The following is a 27,101-nucleotide window of genomic DNA, read 5'->3' on the forward strand; positions in this document are numbered from 1 at the left end:
AGTTGTGATCTTTTGCGACGCTCTGGCTGCAGGTTCTGTCTGGGCGACCAAGGGAAGGGCGGTGGCAGACGTTGGTCTGGCGTAGTCGAGTTGCGCGGTCTTGCGATCAAGGGCCGTGGCGGTTGTGATGTTTTGGGATGGTCTGGGTGAACTTTTTTAGGGGGCGCCTTTGAAATGTTCTCGAGGCCTGGACTGCAGGCAGCTAGCTTGGGCCTTATCGCCTATCGCTGACTCCAGAGCAGGCCGACCCACTACAGCCCACCTCACATTTGGGGGCGAGCCTTTGGCTTGGATTTGGCTTGACAATGAACCAATCCAATGTGGGTGGGCTTTTTCCCCAAGTCTAAAACTGCATCGCTGACAACAAAATAGTCGCCGTCAAATCAACCACGAATGCGAGATTTGTGTGCCGGGCAACCTCATTTCCTTGCGACGAGCGCTTCGATGATGTGACGCATCTTCCTTCCGTGTCCCATCCATCAACTCCCGCATTCATCCGCCCACTTATCCCTCCCGCCGGACCAGGCTCGAACCGAACCAAAGGGAAATCCAAATTATTGACTTCCATAGTGAGTGCCATGCTCTCGCATACCTACCTAATGCTGCGCTTTTCTTTTCGCCCTCTCCCTTCTTCACCAGCGCCATAATATTCTCTCGGCCACTAGGCCTTTTGGCTTTCTTGATTTCCTCCTCCAGCGTTGTTGCATTTGTCGCACCGCAAGCAAGCATGGCATCCAACTTACATTCCCAGCGCAGCGCTCCAGCCAAGGCTCACAAAGCGAGGTCAGCCAAAGCTCCCACCTCAACCCCGGCCACCTTCTCCGCGGCCATGGAGGGCGCCTTTACCCATGTCAGCAACCACCTGATATCCGACTCTGCCGCCGCCATAAACGCCGGCGACGATGACCTTTCCACGTTAGACGCCGACGAGAGTTTGTTGTATGGGAAACTGGGTGGTCGCAACCCCGCGAGAAGCGCGCGCCGCCGCACCGACGACGACGACAATGAGACCGAAGCCGCATTCGAGGATGACGACAATGAGAGCATGGCAAGTGCTGCCGTTGGGGCCATGAAGGGCCTCAACCTCAAGAACACCCCCGAAGAAGAGAAGAAACTGCCCGATCATGCCTGCGCGTATGTTATATCTACCTATGGTCATTACTTCGCATAACACCACACTTACTGACTCCTTCGAAAGCTACTGCGGCATCCACGCTCCCGGTTCTGTTGTAAAGTGTCTTGCATGCAGCAAGTGGTTTTGCAGCGCCCGCGGCAATGCCAGCTCGTCTCACATCGTCAATCACCTTGTCAGAGCTCGCCACAAGGAGGTACAGCTCCACCCTCAATCAACTCTCGGCGATACCATTCTCGAGTGCTACAACTGCGGCACAAAGAACGTCTTCCTCCTCGGCTTCATTCCGGCCAAGTCAGATACGGTCGTCGTACTCCTGTGTCGCCAGCCCTGTGGTGCCGCCCCATCGTCCAAGGATATGAGTTGGGACATCTCCCGGTGGCAACCTCTGATCGAAGACCGCGGTTTTCTGTCATGGCTCGTAGCTCCTCCCAGTGATACCGAGCAACTTCGAGCTAGACACTTGACACCTCCCATGATTGCGAAACTGGAAGAAATGTGGAAGGACAACACCAATGCCACAGTGGCAGATCTCGAGAAGGCGGCCAGCGTCGACGACGAACCTCACCCCGTGCTGCTGAAATACGAGGATCCGTACCAATACCAGAATATCTTTGGCCCCCTCGTCAAGATGGAATCCGACTACGACAAGAAGCTCAAGGAAGCTCAGTCCGAGGACGGCTTGGTTGTCCGCTGGGATATTGGTCTCAACTACAAGCATACGGCAAGCTTCACCTTTCCCAAGCTCGAATCAGGCGACGTCAAACTCGCTGTGGGCGACGAGATGCGTCTCAAGTACAAGGGGGAGTTGCGCCCAGGCTGGGAAGGCGTTGGCTACGTGATCAAAATCCCCAACAGCCAGAATGACGAGGTCACCTTGGAATTGCGCAAGACTGGTAACGACAAATCTGTACCGACTGAATGCACGCATAACTTCTCGGCCGACTATGTCTGGAAAGCGACCTCGTACGATCGTATGCAAGCCGCCATGAAGACGTTCGCTGTCGATGACATGAGCGTATCGGGCTACATCTTCCACAAGTTATTGGGTCACGAAGTTGCCGTCGCTCCTATGAAGGCCAACCTACCTAAGAAGTTCAGTGTTCCAGGCCTTCCAGAGCTGAACGGCAGTCAGATCAATGCTATCAAGAACGTCCTTTCTACTCCACTTAGTCTCATCCAAGGCCCCCCAGGAACCGGCAAGACGGTCACGTCCGCAACTATTATTTATCATCTTGCCAAGATGAACAACGGCCAAGTTCTGGTGTGTGCACCGTCGAACGTCGCTGTTGATCAGCTTTGCGAGCGCATCAACCTTACCGGCCTCAAGGTTGTCCGACTCACGGCCAAATCACGCGAGGATGTAGAGTCATCGGTTAGCTTCCTGGCTCTGCACGAGCAGGTGCGCATGCTTGATAGCAACCCAGAGTTGATGAAGTTCACTCAACTCAAGAACGAAGCCAACGAACTTTCAAGCCAAGATGAAAAGAAGTTCAAGCAGCTTACCAGGGCGGCTGAACGGGAAATCCTGAGCAACGCCGACGTTGTGTGCTGCACATGTGTCGGTGCCGGAGATCCTCGCCTAGCCAAGATGAAGTTCCGCAACGTTCTGATTGATGAATCGACCCAGTCTGCCGAGCCAGAGTGTATGATCCCCTTGGTTCTGGGATGCAAGCAGGTTGTGCTTGTGGGAGACCACAAGCAGCTTGGGCCTGTAATCATGAACAAAAAGGCCGCCAAGGCTGGCTTGAACCAGTCGCTGTTCGAGCGATTGGTCCGTATCGGGTTCACGCCCATCCGACTGAACATCCAGTATCGTATGCATCCTTGTCTGTCCAAGTTCCCCTCCAACATGTTCTATGAAGGATCTCTCCAGAACGGTGTTTCTGCGCCAAACAGAATCCGCAAGGACGTTGATTTCCCTTGGCCCGTGGCCGAGTCTCCGATGATGTTCTGGTGCAATCTCGGAAATGAGGAGATTTCCGCATCCGGAACCTCGTACCTGAACCGAACGGAGGCCTCCAACGTCGAGAAGATCGTGACTCGCTTTTTCAAAGCTGGTGTGCGGCCAGGTGATATTGGTGTGATTACCCCATACGAAGGCCAACGCAGCTACATTGTGAATACCATGCAGAACACGGGCACCTTCAAGAAGGAATCCTACAAGGAAGTTGAAGTGGCTTCTGTCGACGCTTTCCAGGGCCGAGAGAAGGACTTCATTGTCTTGTCTTGTGTGCGCTCCAACGACAATCAAGGCATTGGTTTCTTATCTGATCCTCGCCGCCTGAACGTCGCCTTAACCCGTGCCAAATACGGGCTGGTCATCATTGGTAACCCTAAGGTCCTGGCCAAACATGATCTCTGGCATCATCTCCTTGTGCATTTCAAGGAACAGAAATGCCTGGTTGAGGGACCTTTGACGAACCTGCAGACGTCTCTCATGCAATTTGGGCGACCCAAGAATACTTTCCGCCAGAGACCTCACCAGATGTCCTACATCTCCAGTGGCAGCGGCAGCGGTTTCCCCAATGGCCGAAACGGTGGCTTCAATGGCCCATCCCCGAGCCATGAGTTTGATGCAAACTCGATGATGTCTTACATTCCCGATGACGTCTCGAGCCTTCACAGTTCGGCACTGGGAGGTGCTGGCATTGGCAACACAGCCTTTCCGCCCATGTTTGCGCACTTCAATGCGGAGCAGTGGCCTGGCCTGCCCGGGTTCAACTCATCCTCTGGTCGCGTAAGTGGCAAGCGTGGTGGTCGTGGAACCGAGAGTGTTGCCGGTGAAAGCGTTGCGACGTCCGAATACACAGACACGACTTCAAGCATCATTGGCGGCAAAGGTGTTGGACAGGGCGGCGCCAGTCTCGGGGCTGGTTTGCCAGATGTACTTCGGTCCCGGCCCGCCTCCTACACCCACTCGGATCGGTTGAAGCAATATGTCGAGAGCTCCGGAGGCCGACCTGGCTACACCAACGGTTTCGGACGTCGCTATGATGATGACGAGAAGAGCATCAGCACGGCTTTTGCCAGTCAGATCGGCGGTGGCTTCGATTGAGTTGAATCTCTACAGTGACAGACTGCAATCATCACAATCCCTCCACGAAGCGAGACCGACATCAAGCCGACATCCCGGGCCGCACCTGTACAGCGTTCTTCGGTATTGTTTAACACCCGATCCCCAATAGAATTGGAAGCGGAGATCCCATGATCTAGGGCCGGTGAAAACTACACGGCTCGGCCATAATGTGGTTAAATCACATGACCGATGCAGAAGGTGAAAGGATCTCAATACTTCGCCCATCAGGATGAAAGGGCTCGGAACCAGACGGTTCGTGAGGATCCTCTCTGACCGACTAGGCCAATACCTTGAGTCGCCTTGAGGTTGCATGCATTCAGTCGGGAGGTAACTGGCAATTTGCTATGAGCTGCCGAGTAGAACAGCCAGGGGCATCATTCTTAGACATCATTATTATATGATAGTATGATTTAGCCCGGACTCCTCATGAGAGCCCTCAAAAGGTCCGAAGACTCGTGGCAGTGGCTGATGAAGTGGGAGATGCCTCGGAAGCATGATGACTCAGACGGGTCCGATGCCCCTTTTACTTCTGGCCTTCACACAGTTGATTTGGTCGTTCACCAGTGAAGAGCAGTAGGCACTTATTGCCTTTACAGACATTCGTTAATACACACTCATTTGCATGACATGGATCTTGACTTTTTGCCCCCTAAGACTAGTGAATGATTCTTGATATTATATCCATGTTAGAAGAATACTGTGTAGATCCAAAGCCGTGTTACACAATTTGGCAAATCCCGACTTCGAAGGTCCTGCATAACCCCAAATGAAGGATGCAGCCAAAACCCGAGGGATGGTACAGCACCAATCACTACCCCTTGCATGAATCTTCATTTATAAAGGCGGTAAAACAGCAAGGCATCCAGCACACCGGGAGTATGGGTTGACCCTTCAACCAAGCGTACTACCTTCATCTTTTTCGTATAATTTTCATGCCAATTGCTTCCATGTGAAAGCCCCGGTTGTGTTTGTCGTCTTTCAAGTCGATGCCTAACCCAGAGAACCAAGTAGTAGTTGTTTACATCCATTAGCGATTGCCTACTTGGTTCCTTACTTGCCTGCTGAGCATCAAAACCCCCGAAGGTCGCCCCTTTTTCAAGTACAGTACGGCCAAAAATGGCTCCTTCATCCAAAGAATTCGATTGTGGCGAGTCGTACCCTCGACCTAGTCAAGGGTAGGTATTCCAGACATGCCCAGCGCTTAGCCCCTGTTTCTACGCCGTTGTGTTCGCTGGCCATCATCTGTCTAACGGAGAGAGGGAGATACAGGCCCCCAGCCCCTTATCGAGGAGTCGAGAGGAAAAGTCAAAGGGTATACGGTCTTTGTCTACTCATTTTGGCATATTTGTAAGTAAATATTTGTATCGCTTGTGATTGCACGACAATATCTAACGGCACGGTCCGCCGATCTAGGATCGAACGTGTTAGTTTCTTGAGGCGCAGCGTCTGGCACAATGCTGGTTTCGGGTCGCTGCGTCGCATCCGGGCACATATTGCGGCCGTGGAACCTCGATTTGTGCCTACAGTGTATCCGCACGACGTACCCGGACTTCCTTCCAGGCCCGAAGAGGCAGCGGCGGCAGATCCAGCTCCTACTGGCAGCGACGCCACGAACGAAGAGGATTGGGTACTGGACCCGATACTCGCCCATTGCTCAGTCGCGCAGTTCCGCAAAGCGTACCTCACTGGGGATCTGACCCCGTTGGCCGTCGTCAAAGCCCTCCTTCCGCTGATCCGGCGCGACATCTCGCCACCGGGCATCCATTCGACGGCCTGGATCGATGTCAAAGTGGATTTGGTTCTCCAGGCGGCCGAGGTCTCCACGTTGCGGTACCGGAACAAACGGTCACTTGGTCCATTGGACGGCGTCCCGGCCGCGGTCAAGGATCAGTACGATGTCGAAAGCTACGTGACGACACTGGGTTCGCCACACGACTTCACCGGGCGCGAAGGCGACAAAACGTACACCAGCTGGTGCGTCCAGAAGCTCCAGGACGCGGGGGCGATCATCGTGGGGAAGCTCAATATGCATGAATTCGCAGCGGGTAAGTGATTTGGCATGTCCCTACACCATGGGCATCGTTTCGCCGAAGTAGATGGCTTCCTAAGACGGTTTCCTCGCAGACACATCTGGTATCAATACCACATATGGGACGCCCCGAAATCCGTATAACAAAGGATATTACACGGGCGGAAGCTCCTCCGGATCAGCCTATGCGGTGGCTGCTGGACTGGTTCCCATTGCGCTTGGCACCGATGGCGGCGGGAGCATTCGGATTCCGGCATCCTTCTGCTCCGTGTACGGACTCAAGCCAAGCCATGGCCGCCTGTCCTATCTTCCGGGTGTGAACCAGAACAGCACCTGCGAAGTGAACGGGCCAATCGCTATCGACATGGGCTCCCTTGCCACGGTGTATTCTGTGATCAGCCAGCCGCATCCCACATCGGCGTTCCCGCCTCCCCGAGCTTGCACGATATGCTCTTGCTTTCGCCCAGCGGCCTGGCTACTACCGCCACCACCTCCAATACGCCCAGGGTGCTCGGCGTACCGGAAGCGTGGTTCGACCGCGCCGAGCCAGCGGTGCAGGACCTGTGCCGCAGCATGATCGACTGGCTGGTCAAGAACAAGGACTACACCGTCGTACCCATCGAGATCCCGTTCCTCGTAGAAGGGGAAACAGCGCACGCCCTCACGGTTCTCTCGCACACCGCCACCGCCATCCCGGAAGAAACACACGCTGCCAGCACCGCCTCGCCCGCCGTCCGGATCATGCTGGCGCTGGGCCGCGAGACGGGCGCGGGCGATTACATCTTGGCGCAGAAACTGCGTCAAGTCCTCATGCAGCACCTCGCCTGGCTCTGGCGGGAGCGGCACCCGGGCATGCTTATCGTGACGCCGGCGACTGCGGGCGCGGGGTGGCCGATCCGCCACCCGGCAAGGGAGATGGGGCGCGGGCTTAGTGATGGGAGGCGTTCACTCCAGACTATGGAGTATGTTTGGCTGGCTAACTTTTGCGGGATGCCGAGTCTTAGCGTGCCGGCGGGATACGTGGTGGCTGAAGGAGGCCGTGTGCCGGTCGGATTGATGGCTACAGCCGAGTGGACCAGGGAAGACCTGTTGATGCGGTTCGGATGCGACACGGAGGGGCTCACGGCCGAGCGATATACCCGGCCGGAGAGCTGGATTGATCTCCTACGGGCTGCTCAGGGGGCTCACCTGGAGGGGTCTTGAGGGGCTGCATGTGGATTGGGGGCGATATGCTCGGGCGCTGGCACCGATTCTACTGTCGAGGTGCACGATCAAGTGTTTCAAGATAGTATTTTGGATGGTTAGTTATGGGGGCATACTCATTAGTATCCAAGCGGTAGATATCACACGTCTTTCTCGAGTTGAAATTGATGGATGAAAGCGCCTCTGATGCTTGAACGAGTAATACACATAAACGGTCTTCTTCAAAAGGGAGTTTGTACCGGGAGGATCTACAACATCTAATACAAGTGTGTCGATTCGTCAGCGTGAAGACTGGTTCATCCTTGTCGCGGAGGGTATCATTCACTCGACTCCTGGCCCTCTTTTTGCCGCCGGGAGGTGGGAGAGCCAAGATTGTGGGGGCCTCTCAACTCTCAATTGCACCTTCAATCAATACTGGGTCCAGAGGCCAGAGGGTTAGGTAAGCGTCAAAGTTGGGTTGGCTGGTTGGGTTAGCATTTTTGGGTTGGCGGGGATGACCTCATACGCTGCTGAAACACATGGCACATGGCCCTCTCGAAGAAAAAACAGACTTTGGACCTCAGCTACTAATGCCTTAGACGCCCTTGCCCTGTTTCCAAGAGCAGCGGCTAAATGAACTAACGCTTCCATGAAGAAATTAGACGTGTGCTGGCTGGCCATTGGAAGTTCGCCAGTCACAATATCCGCCGGCCGGGCTGTCGTGGAAATGTTTCGTAACGTCAGTGGCTTTGTCGGCTTCAGACTGGCGCTCAGGTCAGCATCCACCCACCAGACGATAACCGAGTTGACGGGCTCCATCTGGCGTACCTCCATACAGTATGATCCCTGAGACGATGTGGTGTGCCAATGTGCTCATCAGTAATCACCCCCCCGTTCGGGTTCCCTCCCGCTAGCTCAATCGACCAGTCCAACCCCCAGGAAGCCCCCCCTGGATGCGGCATCCTGATACCATGCCGCAAGCTTGCGTGGTTGTCCAGCAAGGGTAGGTTGTCTAGACTGTCTAGACTGCCGCTGTCTGGCTGTCTCTCTGTCTGACTGTGGCTCTGAAAGCCGATGCTGGCCAAGGCATGGTGCATGGTGCAGTGCGCAGTGCATGGCGAGATTCCTCTACTGCAAGATTCCTGATTCCTGATTTTCGGTCCTCCCAGCGCATCGCAACAAAGCGCCTGAGGTCTTTCGTGTCTGTCCATCATTGGTATTTGATCTGTTTTTTTCTTCTTCATTCTTTCCACCGCCATCCATACATACCTAACCTAAGCAAACACCACGGTATTTCCCAGTATGCCCACCTAGCCTATAAACACGGCCATTTCAACCGCATTCATCTCGTCTCGGTTTCATATTTAGATACCCCAACCCCAGCAGATTATCCTTGCGACATCGCTGTCTGCATACCTCGATTACTGCCCTCCCGCCAGCTAGATCCTTTCTTTCTACAATCATTGTGTCTCTCTGCTCCTTCGACCGACCACCCGAGAAAAGGTTCCCAAACATGTCTTCGACAACCGAGCCACAGGCAAAGGAAGCCGCCGGCGCACTCGATCCCAAAGCTGGAAACACCGACGCCACCAAAATCGAGCCAACCGCAACAACACAAGAGCACACGGCACAGCCGATCCCTCAACCGTCTGAGAAGATCTCACCCGCCCATGCTGATGGCGCTGTCAACCCCGCGCCGTTAGACACCACCGTCAAGGCACCCGTTGAGACGACATCACCGACCGCCACGACCCACACTGCTGCACCCGCTGCCACGAGTTCTACCGCGGCTTCAACAGCCGCACCGACGACAAGTACGAACGGAACAAATGGGGCAACTGCTCCCGCTGGCGATCTCTCGGTAAAACCAATAAATCTCAAAGATGACGACATCAACCCGCCCGATTTCCAGGGCGAGGTGCAGACCAATAATGATCTTCCTGCTCAGGCGACCTTGAAAAAGCTGGAGAACCATACAGTGCTAGACGCCAGCCGCAAATCGCATACCTTCAAAAGTCTGTACTCGGGCCCCAATGTAGCACGCCGCGTGCTGATCATATTCGTGCGCCACTTCTTTTGCGGTGTAAGTATTAATCGCCCTGACGCAGTAGGGTACCTGAAGCTAATATCTATCTCGGACAGAACTGCCAGGAGTATCTGCGCCAGCTATCCGCTTCCATCACGCCAGAGGCTCTTCTGGCCTTGCCGGTACCAACCTTCATTGCCGTAATTGGCTGTGGTGCGCCGGAGCTCATCAACACATATATCTCGGAAACCAACTGTCCTTTCCCTGTCTATGCCGACCCCACCAAGGTTCTCTATAACGAACTTGGCATGGTTCGGACTTTGGCCATGGGCAACCGACCGGCGTACATGCAGCACAAATCAGTGGCCCAGACTGTCATGTCCGGCATCGTACAGGGGCTGAAGCAGGTCAAGTCGGGCCTGGTCCTCAAGATGGGCGACCAACGCCAGGTCGGCGGCGAGTTCCTGTTCGAGCCCGCGTCCCTGTCCCTGGACTCGCCCATCCCGACCCCCTCGGACGAGGAGAAGACGATCGACCTGGACGAGAAGACTTTGCCGATCGACGACGAGAAGAGCGAGGAGAAGAAGGTCACCTGGTGCCACCGCATGCGCACGACGCGCGACCACGTCGAGATACCCGAGCTCATGGAGGTGCTCGGGCTCGACGACGGGGGCGTCCCCAAGCTCAACGCCGCCAAGCGGTACGAGAACGCCCTCCGGGCCCGCAAGGGCACGGGCGTCAGCATGGCCAAGCAGATGAGCCGCGCGAGCATGGACGCCAAGGCGGCGAGGAGCAGCGTGGGGAGCTCCATTATGGCGCCGGAGGCCGCAACTGCCACTGCCACTACGGGCGCTGGCGCGAGCGCGGCGTAGAGCAAACGCGAATCTCTCGGTCCAGTCGTCCCCCGACTAGTAAACGCTTAGGGCGATACTGCTTTTTTCTTACGAGAACAGGCAAGCACGCCATGGATACTACTGGTGGCTGGGATTTTTTATTTTGGACATGTCTCATCTTCACGTTTCTCAGGGCCTCTGGGTAAGGACGACCAGGGGGTGAAATGAGACTACATGAAACGATTCCCTTGAAAGGGGCATAAAAGCTCTATAGACGTGTGTTCCCCGTGTCCAAGGGGCAGAGGGCACATGGGAGAGCGGTGTAGCTGAGCTTGGGTCATGAATGTGGGTTTTTTTGTCGATAGCATTGCAAGAGTCTGTTTTCGATCCTATGATACCTCATAATGATAACCTCTACTGTCACGTCCTTCATCCTCTATCTATCATGCGTCAGTGATCCAAGATGCACAGCGGGAAGGACAGTGCCCCTGCGTCTCAAAACCACGCGCTGTGAATTAGATGGATCTCTTGCGAACATCGTAGACAGACGGCGGTGAAGAGAGCACCCACGAATGAGGGTGGGAGAAACTCAATAACTTCCTGGGGCAGTCCCCATTCTGACCCACAAACCGTGCTTGATCGATCTATCAGATCAAATAGATCAATTATCGACCGTCAACATATCACACGCATCACTGGGGTACACACCATATCAAGGTTTCCATAAATATCGTACCGGAACTACAGCTACAGTGGCTGCACAAGGGCTGGATTGGATGGTATAAAAAGTTATAGAGTGGAGTAGGATGGACGTGGATTACGTACAGTACGGTGTGTGGGTGGTAGGTGGTGGTGGGCTTTTTGGTTATATACAATACAGTCAAAGGGGAAATTTTCATACTTTCTGGGGGTGGGTTTGGGTATATGGACCGCCCCCAAATGTTTGCTTTGCTTTCTCCTTTCTTGCTTCTTCATCTTCATCTTCGTCCTCTTCATTTCTCTTGGTCTTTTGTACTGTGCTTCTTTTTCTCCTGGCGCATCAGCCATCATCATATTTGGCGGTTCAAGCCGAACGTCCACAGCATATACCTCATAAACCCGCTCCCGAGCCGGTTTGTCCCTTTTCCCCACGCTCTTTTTTTTTCGTAGCTACATGACGTTGACAGTCGACTTGCGCGGTGGCTAACGCCAGGAGAAAACAACAAGCAATTTGCCTTACAAACGGGGTGGCAAAAGCAAACCTCATGCGCCTGCTTCCTGACAAAAAATATACATACACTACTACACTGCTCCTAGGCAACGAGTCCAAGCCGAATCCAGAATCATTGCGACTAGAATCGTGGAAAGAGCTCATAATCTGGTATCAAAATATGCGCCTCATGCACCGGCGCCTGGCTGTACACGCCGCTCTTCTCGAAAAGAGTTTAGCGGCCAGGGAAGCCAGGGCCGCCCATGCCCTGTAGCTTTGATGCCAGTTGAGGATACTTCTCCTGGACTTGTAATTGAGTTCGGGTAGCTTCCGCATATGACAGGGCGTTAACGATCTCGCCGGGGGTTCTGGCCAGCTCGGCAGCACGCTCGAAATACTTCAGGGCATCGGTGACCTTGCCTTGCTGCAGAAGGAGCTGGGCCATGGTCGCGACAGCGATGTCACACTCAGGATCAACTAGTCAACCGGGTTAGTGAAATGAAAGATGGACAGGTTTCAGGGGAACGACTTACTAATCAGAGCCTTCTCGCAGAGCTTCTCGGCCTCGGTGAACTCGGACTTCTGCTGGAAGAGAGCCAGGGCCTTGTTAATGAGGGGCAGCACATTCATGGCCATCGGCTTGGTTTGCTTCTCCATCTCCATGGCGGTGTCGAACTTCTGGATGGCTTCGTCATGCTTGCCTTGGTCGAGGAGCAGCTCGCCGTAGTAGTTGTACACATCTGGCACCTTTTCGAAGTTCTTAATGCATCGGCGGAAGGTGGCCATCGAAGAGGCTATGGAGCCCATCTTGTACTGGGTCACGCCAAGCTGGATGTGGGAGAAGATGAACGCGGGGTCAAGATCGATAGACTTCTGGTAGTCCTTGGCAGCTTCCTGGAATTCGCTGTGGATGAATAGGAGTTGGGCGCGGTGGTAGTAGATATCCGGATCTTGGTCGTTCTGCTGAACCGCCTTGTCCAAATCCTCCGTGGCCTTGTCCCGAGCACCCTGCTCAAGGTGCATGCTGGCACGCTTGACATAGCTCTGTGTCATGGACGGGTCAAGCTCAATGCTCTTGTCCATGTCGGCCAATGCCTCCGCTGTGAGTCCGCGCAGGGTTCTGAAAGTACCACGCAAGTTGTAGGCGAGGGCCTCGTGAGGCGCCAGATCGCCAAGCTCCAAGGCCTTCTCGAAGGCAATGGCGGCCTCCTCGTAACCCTCGTGCGTCTTTCTCTCCATAGCCCTCAAACCGATCTGCAGCTGGCCCTTGCCGCTGTCGGGCGACAACTCATCAGTATCTTCCAAGCCGACCGGGCGGTCCTTGACACGGAAGCTCTGAATGTAGTTGGAGACAAAGGTGGGGCTGGGCAGCTTTGACGGGTTCTTGGATTTGATGATTTCCTCGGCCTTCTGCTCGGCAACCTTCTTCAAGAGCCGCTCGACCGCGTTGGCACTGGACTCATTCTTGAACTCGTCAATGATGCAACTGGCGGTGAAATCAAGCAGGGCGTCGCTGTATGACTCGAGGTGCTCGTAGGCGTTAGCACGTCGGTTCAGGGCCTTGACGTAGTCCGGATCCAGGTTAATGGCGGCCGTGGTGTCCTCGACAACCTTGTCCCAGATGCTCAGAGCGTTGTAGCAGGCAGCGCGGTTGGAGTAGAAGATTGGGTCGGGCTTGCAAAGGATAGCCTGGGAGTACAGCTCGATGGCCTTGTTGTAGTCCTTGCCGCCGTAAGCCTTGTTGCCCGAGGCCTTGAGCTGTTGTGCGTAGTCCTTGCGCTGTTCAGCGGTCAAGCTCTCGACGGACTCTTCTGTGATAACGGGCAGCTCGTCGGCGCTCTCGACAGTTGCCGGCTTAGCTTGCTTGGAAGATGTATCGGCAGGTTGGGAGTCAGACTTCTTCTCGGGATCGGCTTGGCGCTCCTGCTCCTTTCTTTTCCGACGCTCTTTCTTGGACAGCTTGGGTTGTGTCGACTTGGGCTTCTTTGGATATAGTTAGTTGGGCTTGGTCTGGCTGAAAGTGGACCGTTGATGCGGGCACGAGGCAACTCACAGAATCATTGCTGAGATAGTAAACAACACCGGCACTCGTCACAACAAGAGTGGCACCTGCGATTGTGTAGACGAGCGTCTTGTTCTCCGAGGCCCAGCTGGTGATGCGCTCCCATACTGAATGCTCGGCGATTGGGACGGCAATTGGAGTGCCCGGAGGCGGCACGGGGGGCAGCGGATGCGCCAGACATGGTCTTGAAGCAGAAAAAATAAGTGCTGACGTCGACGTCGATGGTCAAGGCAATGATGTCAAGTATATAGACTGGGGGAAGTCGGAGAGTGAGGTGCCCTCTTTGGGTTGCGATAACAGATGTGTGCGGGCGTCGAGAGTGGAGGCCGCGGGGGTCGGGTCGAGGATAATTGGATGGGAGGAATTGGATGGAATTGGTTGCTTTTGCTTGGAGTCGGGCTCAGTGTTCAATGTTTGGATTCGAGGCAGAGGCAGAGGCAGGCTGGATCAGGTTGGCAGCGCCGGCGGTAGTGTCGAGCAGTTACTCTGGTCGATGATGGCGTTTTGCAGGAGCATTAAAAGCATTGAACACGAAAAATTATTAGCGTGACATTTCCTTGGAGGTGCTGTCATGGGCGGGAGGAGCTCTTTCCCTTGCTGTCCACCTTTCCTGCCTGCCTGCCCTCAGCTCCAGCTGGCTGTTCAGTCGGGTTTTTGGCTGTTTTGCGGTCGCGCCTCCACTTTCCAGCCACTCAGACCACTTTTCACACCAAGCTTTTAGTGGGCGGCTCCCTGCAAGGCACACTAAAAAGATTCGACACAGGCCTACGATCGGAAGTATGCCATCATACGACCAACTGGCGAGCCTGCTCAGCCCTTTCCGTCCAATCAGCGCCCCGCCGATACTCCCGGGTGGGGGGTTCAACCGCCCGAAGCCGTGACAACAACCACTCGAGTAATGTACCGATGCACTATTTACCTATCCATCTTCGTCTCTTGTACAGTAAGTGAGATCAATGCATCATTTTATTAGTGAATAATGTCACAAGTTCATGAGATGACATATATCTACTCAACTCATCTCAGCTAAACCCCTCCTCTTCTACTCCCAACATCTCGAGAGACTTGAGATGGACGAATTCAAACTCTTCACCACTTTGCGCTATGACCCGGCCCTTCTGGCTGTACCTGAACAGGGGTTCACCAACCTGGGCTGGAACCAGAGGCCATCTCCTTTCTACATATTGGACTACCACAGGGACCGGATGCTGCAAGCTGCTACTCATTTTCGCTGGGAAGCTGCTGTCAAATTCATCTCAGGCGAGGAGGGCTTGAGGAGGCTCGAAGAATACCTGGATACTGCTGCCAGCTCCTTTAGCCATGCCCCGCACCGAGTCAAGGTAACGCTGGGTCGTGACGGCCAACTCGCTCACGAGGCTGCACCAATAAACAATGTGCCTCTCCAGAATCTTTTCCCTGCTGCTTTGCCTGGCCCCCTTGGCGCAGATGTTCAGGGCGACCCCTTTAATCACGGCGAGAAGGTTGCCACCAGGGGCGCCGAGTGGCAGGTTCTTGTTGACAGCAAGTTCACAGAGGGCAGTGAGTATACTCACTTCAAGACTACGAAACGCCGCGTGTACGATGACGCACGGAACCGTGTCGAGCTCCGACCGACCGACGTGAGCGAGGTTCTCCTCGTCAACGCTACCAATGGCCAAGTCATGGAGGCCAGCCTAACCACTCCGTATTTCTGGCGGAGCGGGAAATGGGTGACGCCCCTATCCCCAGGAACTTCGTCCAAGGCGAGGGGAGCGGAGGGAACAATGGCACCTCCAGGAGGTGGGCCTTAGAAAGGTATGCCTTGTCCTTGCTCATGATCATATTCTTGCTCTAACCGTTTGCTAGGGGGTTGGCTATTGAGGAACCTACTCTTGCGAATGATCTTGTGGATGGAGAAGAGTGTTGGCTTAGCAATGGTGCCCGAGGTTTCATGCCAGGGCGTGTCAAACTACAAGAATCGTTGAAGTGATGGTAGGGCTTCATAGATGTGGTTGTACCATTTCGCACGAACAGAAGGGGACTCCTAATCAGACCGGGGCAGGAAATATACCCCATATCTTTCGTAGTCAAGGCTGGGAGGTTTTCCCATGCTGCGGCCTCGCAAGATGCGAAGAGCCATTGCATATTGACACCGACAAGACTCGTAAAGCTCAGGTTACGTATTGGGCTGCATTCGATCCCCTACACAGACTTCATCATCAAGTTGGAAGATGGCTTGGTACTTGAAATATCCTCCTATCACCTGTGGCCAAAAACCATTCAGTGCCTCCCCCAGTGTCAGCCCATAACGGAAGTCCAAGAAAGGAACCCGAAACCAAACTTGATAACCCCTAAATTCGATCCGGGTCGAAAGTCCAGGTTCTAGGTCATAAAACTGACAGGGCCCTTCCTCACTTGCTCCAACTTGAGATGTCTGGAACTGAGCTCAACTCCATCGGTCCACGACTATACCAAACTCCCAGCTGAATAAACGCACGCATGCTATGGAATAACCACCATTGAACCTCACCTTCATCCAACAAGATAAACCACAGGAGATCGGGTATTCCTTATACAACATCCTACCTGACCGAACTGCTGTCTGAAGGCATTCCATCGGGTTCCTCGCATACATCCCAACATATTCTTTCAGTATATAAGTCGAAGACACATCACAAGAGAGAGCATCATGCAGCCCCTCATTGAAAACCTTCGCATCGAACACCACCCGACCGGCCTTGGCATCCCTCACCCATCACCCCGTATCTCGTGGGGATATCGTGGCAAAAGCCCCAAAAAGCTACCCAAGAACTGGCTGCAGGTATCCTATGAGATTGAAGTGCTGCGTAACAGATCGAAATCTCCGGATGTTTGGAGCTTCGCTATCGACAGTCGCAACAACATCTTGGTTCCATGGCCAGATGTCCCGCTCGTTTCTCTCGAGAGAACTCATCTTCGAGTCCGCGCCAAAGGCGGAAGCTTCCCCGATCCGCTGACCGATCTCAAACCCGCATTATCCAAAATACGACCAGCATGGACAGAATGGTCGGATTGGATCCTCGTCGAGCTGCGCTGCTAGACCGGCGTGATTGGCAGGCGCATTTCATAACCAGTGCAACGAGTACAGCGATACTGGGGAGAGACCGGGAAATTCAACACTTCCGTCCTATATGGCTGAGCCGTAATTTCAGCCTGCCTGTAAAGCCCGGTCGGGCAAGTTTGTATATCACGGCCTTGGGTGTGTATGAGGCGTACGTCAACTACCGCAGGGTTGGAAGCGAATGTATGGCACCGGGTTGGACGTCGTACAACAAACGGCTACAATATCAAGTCTTTGATATCAAGGATTTGTTAGTCGAAGGTAAAAACGCAATAACCATCGACGTCGCCGAAGGATGGTACGCCGGGCGATTGCTCTGGGGCGAAAATAGCAGAACTTGCCTCTACGGAAATGAGATTGGAGCCTTGGCCCAACTCGAAATATACCCTGATGTGGATGACCTTAAACCCACGTTTCGTCTTTGCAGCGACAGTTCGTGGGTTTGGCATGAGTCCCCCACGAGGTCGAGCAGCATCTACGATGGCGAGCACTATGCAGTCTGCGACCAGGCTTGGTTAGACGCCAACTCACCACCTTGGAAGCCCGTGAAGAGAGTTCCTGATCCTGGCGCAGAGCTTCTTGCAACACCCTGCCCACCGGTCCGCGTTATAAAAACCGTCAAACCGAAGAATATTATCGACTCGCCATCAGGAAAGACCCTCGTGGACTTCGGTCAGAACCTTGTCGGGCGCATCAAAATCAATTCTCTGGTGCGAGATGTAGGGCATACCGTCACCTTCCGCCACGCTGAAGTGCTCGAGGACGGTGAACTCTGCACTCGGCCGCTCCGAAGTGCCAGGGCGACCGATACCATTACCTTTCGGTCGCCAATACCATTGGAACATTGGACGCCACAGTTCACTTTCCATGGATTTCGATATATCGAGGTTACAGGGTGGTCGCGTCATGACACCCTGGGGCCACTGACACCGGACTCCATTTCTGCTCAGGTTCTATGCTCTGATATAGCACCCCTGGGTTCTTTTAAATGCTCCAACCCGGATCTCGTACGCCTCCACAAGAATGTCGAGTGGTCGGTTCTATCAAACTTCCTCAGCATCCCCACCAGCTGTCCTCAACGTGATGAGCGGCTTGGGTGGACCGGAGACATCCAAGTCTTTGCCCCTACAGCTTCATTTCTCTTCGACTGCGCTGGTATGCTGTCGAACTGGCTAAATGACTTACTCATCGATCAAGAAGCCGCCAAGGCCGTCCCGTTCGTGGTACCGGACGTGCTCACCAGGACCGCGACTATAGCCCCCCACTCGCAGGCAGTGTGGGACGATGTCGTGGTCCTGCTTCCCTGGACAATCTACCTATACTCAGGTGACAAGACTACAGTGAGGAATTGCTGGAGTGGGATGCGGAAATATATTGACGAAGAAGTTCGACGAGACGCTGATGACCTCTGGGACCCTCGAATCTGGCAACGGGGAGACTGGCTTGACCCTGCTGCGCCGCCGGACGACCCTGGTGCTGCGAGGACGGATGGAACTCTTGTCGCGGATGCATATCTGGTCCATGTTACACGCGTCATGTATCGTATCTCCAAGGTCTTGAACGAGCCCGATGAAGTTTCCAAACTGTGCCAGGGAAAAGTTGAAGAGCTTGTCAAGGCATTCCGAGCGAAATACATGACTTCCATTGGACTTGTCGCGGGCGACACACAGACCTCGTTAGCGCTGGCCCTGGTATTCGGTCTGCATAACGACTCGGACCACGACGGTCGCGCGACTGCGGTGTCGAGACTGATCCGATTGGTGCGCACTGCGAAGTTCAAGGTAAACACGGGCTTTGCGGGCACGCCCGCCGTGCTCCCAGCCCTTACTTCCGTCCGAGAATCTGCGATACGAAAGCCAGGGGTTAAATTTAAACAATGGGATACCGGATTGCAAACAGCTTACGGACTTCTGTTGAACAAGGATTGTCCCTCGATGCTATATCCTGTAACGAAAGGCGCGACAACCATATGGGAACGATGGGACAGCATGCTTCCCGATGGCAGCATCAACCTTGGTACGATGACTAGCTTCAACCACTATGCCCTCGGCAGCATAGCGACCTGGCTTTATTCCGTCATGGGCGGCTTGTCACCTTACGTCACCCCGACGCCGGCCGCGACGGCGACAGGACGGGAGCCCAGCGACGAAGAACTGGGGCTTGACGAGGATGTGGTGGGATGGAGGAAGATTCGGATCCAACCCCAGCCCGGTGGCGACCTGGAATGGTGTAAGACCTCGTACAAAGGCGGCTGTGGGCTGGTAGAGTGCAAGTGGATACTGGCGCGGAAGACGCGGGACTCTAACACCGGCAGAAGCGGCACAATGTTTATGATGGACGTCATCATCCCACCAAACGCGACGGCGGTCGTCAAACTCCCCGATGCTAACAAGCCGGATGACGCCCCGGGTACCGAAGTGGGCTCTGGCGCGCATCATTTCGAATGCTGGTTCCGAAATCCTGGACGTTGGCCGTCCCAGGCGGTCGTGACGTCCCTCGAGCCGTCCAACGACTAGAAACACTTGGACCTAGAGCGTGGTACCACCGCAAGCACCAGTGACACGAGCACAGAAGACACAACCGACGCTGACACGATCATCAGTGACACAACCATCAGTGACACGAGCAACAGGCCTGTCCGTGCAAAAAGCGTATGCACATTAGGAAGCTTCTGGTCTTTAAAGGAGGCAGAAATAAAGAGGAGACATGGCCAGATAGAAGGAGGAGACATGGCTAGAGTTTGACCAAGAAGATTGATTTACCGATTAGCCATTATTACATTACTAGTGGAGGAAGGGCTACCATCTACCTTGCTATGATTGATACACAGCGGGAAGCTTTCACGGGGTAAACAACCTGCTGGAGAACGGCCAGTTCAGCGACATGGGCTTGGGGGGGGCTTTCATACTGTATCCTATTACTGTCGAGTCTTTAGAATGACAACAGCGTTTTCCCAGTAAACTCCGTCGGCCTACCGAACGTGACCTGAGCGCGTCTCGCGGCCAAGTCCATAACGATAGTGAAAAGGGTCTCCGTCTTCACATGTGGTAGGTTCTGCCGCCGGTTGATCGACGCCGGGTAGCCCTGCTCATCCTTGAGAAGCTCGAACAGCGACTCCGTACTCGGTCGCGACGCCTCCACTACCCCCTCTTCCTCCTGGTGCCACTTTCCGGCCGCCATAGTACCCGCCGTGAGCTCCTTCACCCGCGCCAGCCGCGGCGGCGAGTCGGCCAGCCACGCGGAGTCCTCGAAGTCGGTCCCATCCAGTTCGCGGTTCAGGAGCAGCAGGTGGTTCGTGTGGTGCACCCGCCCGTCCCCGTCCATGCCCAGCTCCCGAACCCAGCGGCTCGTGCACTCGAGCCCGGCGCCGCCGGTCGCGGCGTCGGCGACGAGGATGTGGCCGCAGCCGGCGAGGCCGGACTCGCGCAGGGTTCGGGTGGCGTCGGCGCGCGAGGGGCACTCGAGGGCGCGCCGCAGGGCGAGGTGGATCGGGAGGCGGGTGCGGTTGACGCCACGGCAGCGGAGGGCGTTGAGGCAGACGCCGAGGCCGTGGGAGTTGAGTCCGGTTTTGGCGAGGAGGCCGGCTTCGGTTACAGTGGCGATCTTGGGGAGGGGGTGGTTGTTTGGTGAGGTGGTGTTGTCGATGTGGAGGATTATGATGTTGGCGCGTTGGGCGGGCATCCAGTCCCAGTTCTGGGCTAGGTAGGAGAAGGAGCTCTTTGGTGACGATATTGGTTCATTGTCTTCCAGGCCGGCGGAGAACCAACTCAGGCTGGTGCAGCCGTCACTCTCTGGCATCTTACTGATGGCGGCGGTGCCGCCGGTGGAGGAAGGCTCAGTGAAGAGACCGAAATTGATCTCGGTCCGTACGTTGAGGGCCAGGATATCGAGGAAGTCGACGCCGCTGCCCTCGGCGATGCCGCGGATCTCATCGAGGTGCCGTGGAGCGAGGCGGGTGAGCGGCTCGACATAGCGTTCCGCCTCGGCTTGGACGGCGGGCCAGTCCAGGCCGCACGTTTCCTGGAACAGCTGCCGGTAGAAGGCGAGGGAGCCCAGGACTTGGGTGCGGGCTTGTTGGCCGTGTTGTAGCCCGATCTGTTTTACGTGTTAGTTGGGGTCCGAGGGTCAAGACTTCACATCGGAGTGTCCTACGTACCTCGTAAGGGGTTCCGGAGCAATGTATCTCGAGCATCTTGTCGGTTTTCCTCTTCTATCGCTTACGGGTTGGCAGGTTCAATGGCGGGATAGATCGCGGTAGACTTGGGACTATGAAATGCGATGATACCAGATCGTCTGAGATTCCCTGTTTTACAGCAGGTTTAACACAGTGATGAGTCTGAAGTGCTTATCGGCTTTGGAAGTGCAGGTATCATGCGGTGCTCCGAAACCCCGCCCTTTCTCCGCATCGCGAAAAGCAGGGTCACAAACGACTCCCCAATCTCGACAATGTGCTGTCGATCTGGCCATTTGTCTATCTAGGACAATGTTCCGGGTTCCGATGAGGTAGTCTAAGGTTCGCGGAGTGTCGATGGCGGACAAGTCTAGACCCCCTTTCCATCTCATCTAGGACGCCTGTGAAAAAAGTGACAGGAGTCGAGACTGGCTGCCGAGACTGTCAAAGCTGTCAATCCACTGTTATTCACTTCGAATTTTAAAATCTCAAACACGGGTAAGGGTTTACCTTCACAGACGACTGCGGGCGAGCCGCGCGACTCATCCGAAGATGAGCAGCCTAAGTATGTTTCAAAACGGTTCGGGCCCATTCGTTAAAAGTATAATCCAACTACACTTCAATCCCTACCTACAAACTCTCTGGAAACCTCCTGCAACTCCAGCCGCCGGCCTCATCTATATATCGAATGACGGGTCTGAAAAGTCCCTGATATTGTCCGCTATGGCGGTTTCAGGTAATGAGTTGCCGCAGCGTGAGGACTGATTTCGATTTCGATTTCAAATGGCTTGCAGCAACGTTTCAAGTGGCGTCTCGGAGGTCGCAAGATACAGCCAAATATTGAATCTTCGGCAATTGATGTGCTGTCAAGTTCGCTGAATACTCCTCTTTATATAAAAGAAGTCCCTCTATGTCTCGACTGTAATCAGGGGGCCGATCTCAGAAACTGTTCCTATGATGTTACTTATTTCAAGATTTACTTGAAGACGGCCCGACATCCTCTACCAACTAGCATTGAGAACTTGCGATATAAGCAAGCAAGGAAGCAATGAAGAACATCGTACTTGTTGCTGTACTCCCTTTCCTCTCACCCTGCCTAGCGCTAGCATTGCAAGATGGCACGGAGTCGGCCAACGGCAAGATGACCGGCGTGTGCGGAGGTTCGATGCCGTGTGCTACTCCATCAGATGGGATGGCAACGGCAATGAGACAAGCGGTTCCACGGCAGCAGGAGTCCGCGCCTCCACCGCCTCCTCTACAGGCGCCGCCGCCTCCACTACCACCACCTCCTCCACCAGGATTACCACCACCTCCTCCTCCTCCGTTTCCACCGCCACCACCGCCGCTGCCGCCCGTGGCGCCGATACCCCCGCCTCCTCCACTACCTCAATCATCAACAGCCCCGGTCTCGGCGCCTACCCAGTCGCCTCAGCTACCACCGGGTACCCTGTTCCTCCCAGACGCCGCGCTCGCGGGCGTGGTGGGAGGCGAGGGGCTTGGCAACGCCTACTGCCCCTGCTTCACCGATCTTTCCCGCGGCGGCACCAGCATCATAAGCACCAGTAGTTATCCGTTCGACACCGTCGTGATAGCAGGCGCATTGCTATTCGGAGCTTGGTTGGGCGGCGCAACAGCGGCTGTGGTTCTTGGCTTGCGATTGCGGCAACGGGTTGTTTATGGCTGAGGTTCGCATTAAGTGGCGCTTTGCCTCCACTCAAGAGGTTCTCACATGGGATCGGCGCCCAAGGAGTTTCTATTTCAAACCATGTGTAAATTAATTACTAATGTTGTACAATCCTTATTACTATGTATGTACTTATATTCCTCGAGTCAATCTATGGGGTCGTCGTGATGCCATTTTGGGGCGGTGCCGAGATGCAGCTTACTATTGGTTTTACGCTGAAAGCGTGCTGTGTTGGGGGACTAGGTGGCGTCTCTTCTCTACCTTGGAAATGATAGCTCAATCGCCTCGGTTTCTTCTGCTTTTCTAAATATGAAACTGATATAATTGACAATTGAAAGAAAACCATAGAGTTGGATTGAAGCCGAAGTGAATTTCAGACCCTTTCGACGATCATATTTGGGTCTTGTTTGCCGGTGAGTCAGCCCGCTCAAAATGGAGATTCCAGGCAGCTACATCATCAGCACTGCCCACCTGCACCTGGCAAATATACCGAATCCCAATAACAACTCCTCGACCTTAACAGGCTACATCACCTCGAGAATAACCCACGAATTAGCCAAACTCATTGCCTTTACTTGCATTCATAGTGTTCGACCTCCATTTATCTCCTGAAACATGACGCTCCCAATTGAAGATACCCGGAGCAATGCATCCGATGACAAAGACTCGATCACTTCCGAGGAATCATCTGATCACGAAGGCTCTACATACTCTGACGGGCCATACGATCCCGAAGACACGATCGTGTTGGAAATGCCGGATTCCATACTGGAGCGAATAGATCTTGAACCTCTGAAGAACCTGACAGAGCAAGAATACACAGATGGCCACGCTGCCCGTTTCGGGAAATCAAACCCTGAAATCGTGGACGTTCCTTTCTGGTCTGCTATGTTCGCCGCACAAGAGGATCCGTATGGCGCATACACCATTCTTCAGGAGTCGGACAAATTCCCCAACTACAACGACATAGACGACTTCTGGAAGCCAGAAGCCGAGAGCTTGACCGGGAAGGAGAAGGAGGGGGCGAGGACGAGGAGCAGGTCTCGCGCACGTGTCGTCGTCGCTTGCCGACGTGGACCTTTACGAAGCGCTTCGGCCAGACCATGACGCAGCTCCCCGACGGCCGCCTCGTCTTCATCGGCGGCGAGTACGACGACTATTACGACCCGGACTTCCACGTCTACAACGACGTGTGCGTGTACGATGAGAACAGCACATCCCTCTCCGATGCCAACTGCTTCGTGGTCTACTGCTACCCGCGGGACGTGTTCCCGCCCACCGACTCCCACACCGCGACGCTGGTGCCGGGCACGTCCGACATCTACGTCATCGGCTGCATGGGATACCCGGACCAGCGGCGCCCGGGCGAGACGCCCGTGTACCGCTTGGACACACGGGACTTCTCCATGCACCCGGTGGAGACGTCGGGGAGAAGCCGGGCTGGATCAGTCGGCACTGCGCTTGTGTCGTGGAGGACGGGACGGCGATCCGGGTGTGGGGAAAGAAGCGAAGGTCGTTCGGGTCCCAGATTTGCGTGGAGGGGGATGAGAAGCAGGGGGATATCGTTGACTTTGAGGGGGAGTATTTGTTACATTTGGAGACGGGTCGGTGGAGCAGGCAGGCGTAGTGTAATCCTTGAGTCGCTGTCGAGGCTTTCGAAGAAAGACTTCACTCGGGAAGAGCCCTACCTCCGGGCACGCAGCCGTCGCACAGCAGCTACGGCGTCATAGCCCGCTTCTATTGGCAGCCTATCGATACCTAAACCAGCCCCAACTTTTATTCTACCAAAGCGCTATACCTCCTTCGAGTCGCGTGAACTGACTGGACTTGCCACCACGGCGAGTCAACACTTCTTCTCGGCCTAGCCTTGGTAATGATGATCCAGTGCGATACGTTACTCATGCAGGCCATTTACTTGGCGAACCGGAACTCCCTGCCATACACCCCGTAGGTGCCACCATTTACCTCGAGTAAACCAGATCAAAACCAAGCACAGGTACTGCCAACAAGGACAGCAAGAACAACCATGACCATCTTGTCCGGGGCACCAGTTTGGAACCCAGCCGCTCCAGCCTTGTGCACCGCCGTGATGCTCGATTTGGACCCGTTAACCGCGCCGTGGCGCACGCAACTCGACCAGTCGGAGAGGTCGGGGTGAGACGGCGGCTGTTCGCACCAGAAATAGCAGCCGTCGGCAAGGCCAACGGGGTTGGGGCTGCAGCATGTGGTCATGGGCTGGTACCAGGCGTCTTGGGCCGGGGTGAAGTAGGTGGTGATGTTGAGAGGAAGGCCGGCAATGTTCCAAGCATCGGGGAGCTCTTCGAGAGAGGGGCACGTGGCGTTGATATGGAACGGGGATGACATCTTCAGATGCTTGAGGTTGACCGATGTTGGAAGGGAAGATTTGGACAAGTTTGGAAAACAGAGGCCAGTCAAGAGAAAGTGGGAGGGCTACACACGAGCTGGTAAAGGTTTCATGAGTAACGAAACGTAGGGGGAGTGCAGATTGTTCTCGCACATGGTGTAATATATACTTCTTTAAGTATATAAGGTTTTGTGCTGCCCAGGGAATAACCGATTTTGGATGGGCGCTCTCGCCAGCTAGGGGATATTACCAAAAGCGAATGCGCGCAGGGTCTAAACGTAGGGTCTAGACGCTGCATCGCCCTCCACAAGAGGCCCGCACCGAGCTGTTGGGACCCCACCACGAGCCACTTTGGACTTCCTCTCACCTTCACCACAACCCATCCATCATCACCCTTGCTTTCGCTTGCTTTTGCTAGGAATCCAGGCCTTCAAGTCCCCATCACTGTGCGGGGGAGATAGCGGTGCAAACCGCCAGCTCCCCGTCGGCGTGACTGTGCCGCATCTTGACTGCGCCGCATCTCCCCTTTGACTGTGCCGCACCCTTTTTCACCAAGGGTCCTCGACCAGTCACGCAAGCCCATCTATCTTTAAAGTTCCGACGTTGGCGATATATCGAGATATCAAAGGGGTGCGGCACAGACGCATCGTTCCCGGTTAGCTTAGCCATTGGGTAAGATCTAAGATTGTGAGCGTGGGGCTCACCGACAGCCAAATCGGAAAAGGACCACCCTCGACAACAAGCTATACCATCGGAATTTGGACATGTCTATTTGTTGTCCGCGAGAAGATGACTCGCCTTCTGGACAAGGGGAACTAGGCAACAGCTCATCTACAAGGCCAGAAAGCTGGAATCCATGGTAACGAGGCCATCGTCAGTTTGACGCTGGCCGAAGAACAAGTATAAGAGGTTGGCGGTCTCGCGTATATCTGCTGGAAATAGTACTCCCTCATCAGCAGAAACTCAACTTCCCTCTCTCAAGCTACCTCCAACCCATTGCAGCTTTAGTCAGCACATTCGGTTTATATGCACCTCATCCGAAGCTTCATCATGAAGAGTCTACATATACTCCTGTTTACTGCAGCGGCAGTCGCAAGCCCTCTCCTTGAAGTAAAACAGGAATCCGGCAACGAAGAGTACCAGGTCACTCTCCAGCTGATCAAGGACACCAACGAGGTGTCCATCTCAGCCTGGAACAAAGAACGATCAGCCCTTGTTGGACACTCCTGCTCCAAGGATCTTGCTACAGGAGCGTTTCAGTCTCACCCCATCTCCTTCGAGGTAGACTTGAACGGCGCTGGCAATGTTACCATCGGTGATCGATCATACTTGGTCCACGGCGAGCCTGAAAAGTCGGGCGGTATCTCTTGTGGCAGGATTCACAGCCAGGTTGAAGCTCTTGTTAACTGCCACATCACTTTGCCAACATCGCTGAAGCTGCGCTCTTTGAACAAGCGAGACATCGATCAGTGTTTTCCCGTCTCGACCCCGGAACTCGATAATGTAAGCTGTTACCTGAATCCTCTTTTAGTATCTCCTTTGTCTCTCCTTTTGCACAAGGGACTGCTGCCTCTTGCAAAATTCTAACCATTGTCTCTTTAGATTCGCGCCGGCCTAGAGAGCAATGCTTCTGCCCCAGCGACGCAAATAAACTCCCCCGAACTATTCAATGTTACAACTGTATCTGAGCTTGAGGAACGTCAGATCTGCGGCTCTCATATGAGTGTGACGGAACGCGTGGGCGACGGAAACCCGCACCAGAACCCGCTGAATATTCAAATTAGCGTAAGAAATATGCCATGCTGCCATTGCTGCAGGTTCCATCTGTTTGAATAGAAAAGCTGATATCTGACTGACGCAGGATAATTTCCAATGCGGGGCGCGAGACACTTGCACCATTGGATATGGCCAAGGTACATCATGGTCCGTGGGATTCTCAGCCAGCGCGACGGCCTGGCAGTGGATCAATGCCGGTTTCAGCGTTGAGCGTTCGGTTGAGACTGGCAACGACTACCAGTGCCAGACTAGCGGAGACGACTTTTTCTCCATGTGGAAGAAACAGGGCCAGACAGCGTATACGGTACAGAATGTACAGTACACTTGCGCAGGACGGCGAGCCAGTGACCCGTTTGTTATGTGGTCCCCTAACGCCCGTAACATAAACGGCTACTTCTACTGCGTCCATGGCCGTCAGTATTGCCGCTCAAACGGGGAGCGATGGCTGGAGGATTACGGGCCCGCTGGCGGTGTTTAGATGGCAAGGTTGCCTA

At 54.6% G+C, this 27,101-nt stretch overlaps 12 protein-coding genes across 12 annotated transcripts; 9 read left to right on the plus strand and 3 right to left on the minus strand.

Annotated features, from left to right (window-relative positions):
• Positions 1 to 829: 829 nt before the first annotated feature.
• PG997_006546 (uncharacterized protein) lies at positions 830 to 4,190 on the plus strand (the record flags this gene model as incomplete). The annotated part of the gene is made up of 2 exons (XM_066810861.1): positions 830 to 1,134; positions 1,199 to 4,190. 2 exons carry the CDS (start codon positions 830 to 832, stop codon positions 4,188 to 4,190), a joined length of 3,297 nt encoding a protein of 1,098 aa, XP_066669784.1.
• A 1,137-nt stretch (positions 4,191 to 5,327) lies between these two features.
• PG997_006547 (glutamyl-tRNA(Gln) amidotransferase subunit A) lies at positions 5,328 to 7,443 on the plus strand (the record flags this gene model as incomplete). The annotated part of the gene is given in 4 exon segments (XM_066810862.1): positions 5,328 to 5,386; positions 5,625 to 6,256; positions 6,336 to 6,622; positions 6,640 to 7,443. The coding sequence occupies 4 exon segments, from the start codon at positions 5,328 to 5,330 to the stop codon at positions 7,441 to 7,443; spliced, it is 1,782 nt and encodes a 593-aa protein (XP_066669785.1).
• Positions 7,444 to 8,935: 1,492 nt separating this feature from the next.
• Positions 8,936 to 10,320, plus strand: PG997_006548 (uncharacterized protein; the record flags this gene model as incomplete). Its single annotated transcript, XM_066810863.1, has 2 exons — positions 8,936 to 9,505; positions 9,565 to 10,320. 2 exons carry the CDS (start codon positions 8,936 to 8,938, stop codon positions 10,318 to 10,320), a joined length of 1,326 nt encoding a protein of 441 aa, XP_066669786.1.
• A 1,385-nt stretch (positions 10,321 to 11,705) lies between these two features.
• On the minus strand, positions 11,706 to 13,715 carry PG997_006549 (mitochondrial precursor proteins import receptor; the record flags this gene model as incomplete). Its single annotated transcript, XM_066810864.1, has 3 exons — positions 11,706 to 11,947; positions 12,004 to 13,453; positions 13,524 to 13,715. Coding segments are annotated over 3 exons (1,884 nt in total), but the record flags the coding sequence as incomplete, so codon positions are not given.
• An 887-nt stretch (positions 13,716 to 14,602) lies between these two features.
• PG997_006550 (aminotransferase) lies at positions 14,603 to 15,322 on the plus strand (the record flags this gene model as incomplete). The annotated part of the gene is made up of 1 exon (XM_066810865.1): positions 14,603 to 15,322. One exon carries the CDS (start codon positions 14,603 to 14,605, stop codon positions 15,320 to 15,322), a length of 720 nt encoding a protein of 239 aa, XP_066669788.1.
• Positions 15,323 to 16,200: 878 nt separating this feature from the next.
• Positions 16,201 to 16,590, plus strand: PG997_006551 (uncharacterized protein; the record flags this gene model as incomplete). Its single annotated transcript, XM_066810866.1, has 1 exon — positions 16,201 to 16,590. One exon carries the CDS (start codon positions 16,201 to 16,203, stop codon positions 16,588 to 16,590), a length of 390 nt encoding a protein of 129 aa, XP_066669789.1.
• Positions 16,591 to 16,796: 206 nt separating this feature from the next.
• On the plus strand, positions 16,797 to 19,127 carry PG997_006552 (uncharacterized protein; the record flags this gene model as incomplete). Its single annotated transcript, XM_066810867.1, has 1 exon — positions 16,797 to 19,127. The coding sequence occupies one exon, from the start codon at positions 16,797 to 16,799 to the stop codon at positions 19,125 to 19,127; it is 2,331 nt and encodes a 776-aa protein (XP_066669790.1).
• Positions 19,128 to 19,542: 415 nt separating this feature from the next.
• Positions 19,543 to 20,803, minus strand: PG997_006553 (uncharacterized protein; the record flags this gene model as incomplete). The annotated part of the gene is made up of 2 exons (XM_066810868.1): positions 19,543 to 20,706; positions 20,768 to 20,803. 2 exons carry the CDS (start codon positions 20,801 to 20,803, stop codon positions 19,543 to 19,545), a joined length of 1,200 nt encoding a protein of 399 aa, XP_066669791.1.
• Positions 20,804 to 21,923: 1,120 nt separating this feature from the next.
• Positions 21,924 to 22,466, plus strand: PG997_006554 (uncharacterized protein; the record flags this gene model as incomplete). Its single annotated transcript, XM_066810869.1, has 1 exon — positions 21,924 to 22,466. The coding sequence occupies one exon, from the start codon at positions 21,924 to 21,926 to the stop codon at positions 22,464 to 22,466; it is 543 nt and encodes a 180-aa protein (XP_066669792.1).
• A 615-nt stretch (positions 22,467 to 23,081) lies between these two features.
• On the plus strand, positions 23,082 to 24,093 carry PG997_006555 (uncharacterized protein; the record flags this gene model as incomplete). The annotated part of the gene is made up of 3 exons (XM_066810870.1): positions 23,082 to 23,377; positions 23,437 to 23,914; positions 23,941 to 24,093. 3 exons carry the CDS (start codon positions 23,082 to 23,084, stop codon positions 24,091 to 24,093), a joined length of 927 nt encoding a protein of 308 aa, XP_066669793.1.
• Positions 24,094 to 24,446: 353 nt separating this feature from the next.
• PG997_006556 (uncharacterized protein) lies at positions 24,447 to 24,830 on the minus strand (the record flags this gene model as incomplete). The annotated part of the gene is made up of 1 exon (XM_066810871.1): positions 24,447 to 24,830. One exon carries the CDS (start codon positions 24,828 to 24,830, stop codon positions 24,447 to 24,449), a length of 384 nt encoding a protein of 127 aa, XP_066669794.1.
• Positions 24,831 to 25,881: 1,051 nt separating this feature from the next.
• On the plus strand, positions 25,882 to 27,085 carry PG997_006557 (uncharacterized protein; the record flags this gene model as incomplete). The annotated part of the gene is made up of 3 exons (XM_066810872.1): positions 25,882 to 26,334; positions 26,434 to 26,616; positions 26,693 to 27,085. The coding sequence occupies 3 exons, from the start codon at positions 25,882 to 25,884 to the stop codon at positions 27,083 to 27,085; spliced, it is 1,029 nt and encodes a 342-aa protein (XP_066669795.1).
• Between the last annotated feature and the right edge of the window lie 16 nt (positions 27,086 to 27,101).

This window comes from Apiospora hydei (assembly GCF_038363865.1).
Source record: "Apiospora hydei strain CBS 114990 chromosome Unknown utg000005l_segment0_segment0, whole genome shotgun sequence".
Taxonomy (NCBI): domain Eukaryota; kingdom Fungi; phylum Ascomycota; class Sordariomycetes; order Amphisphaeriales; family Apiosporaceae; genus Apiospora; species Apiospora hydei.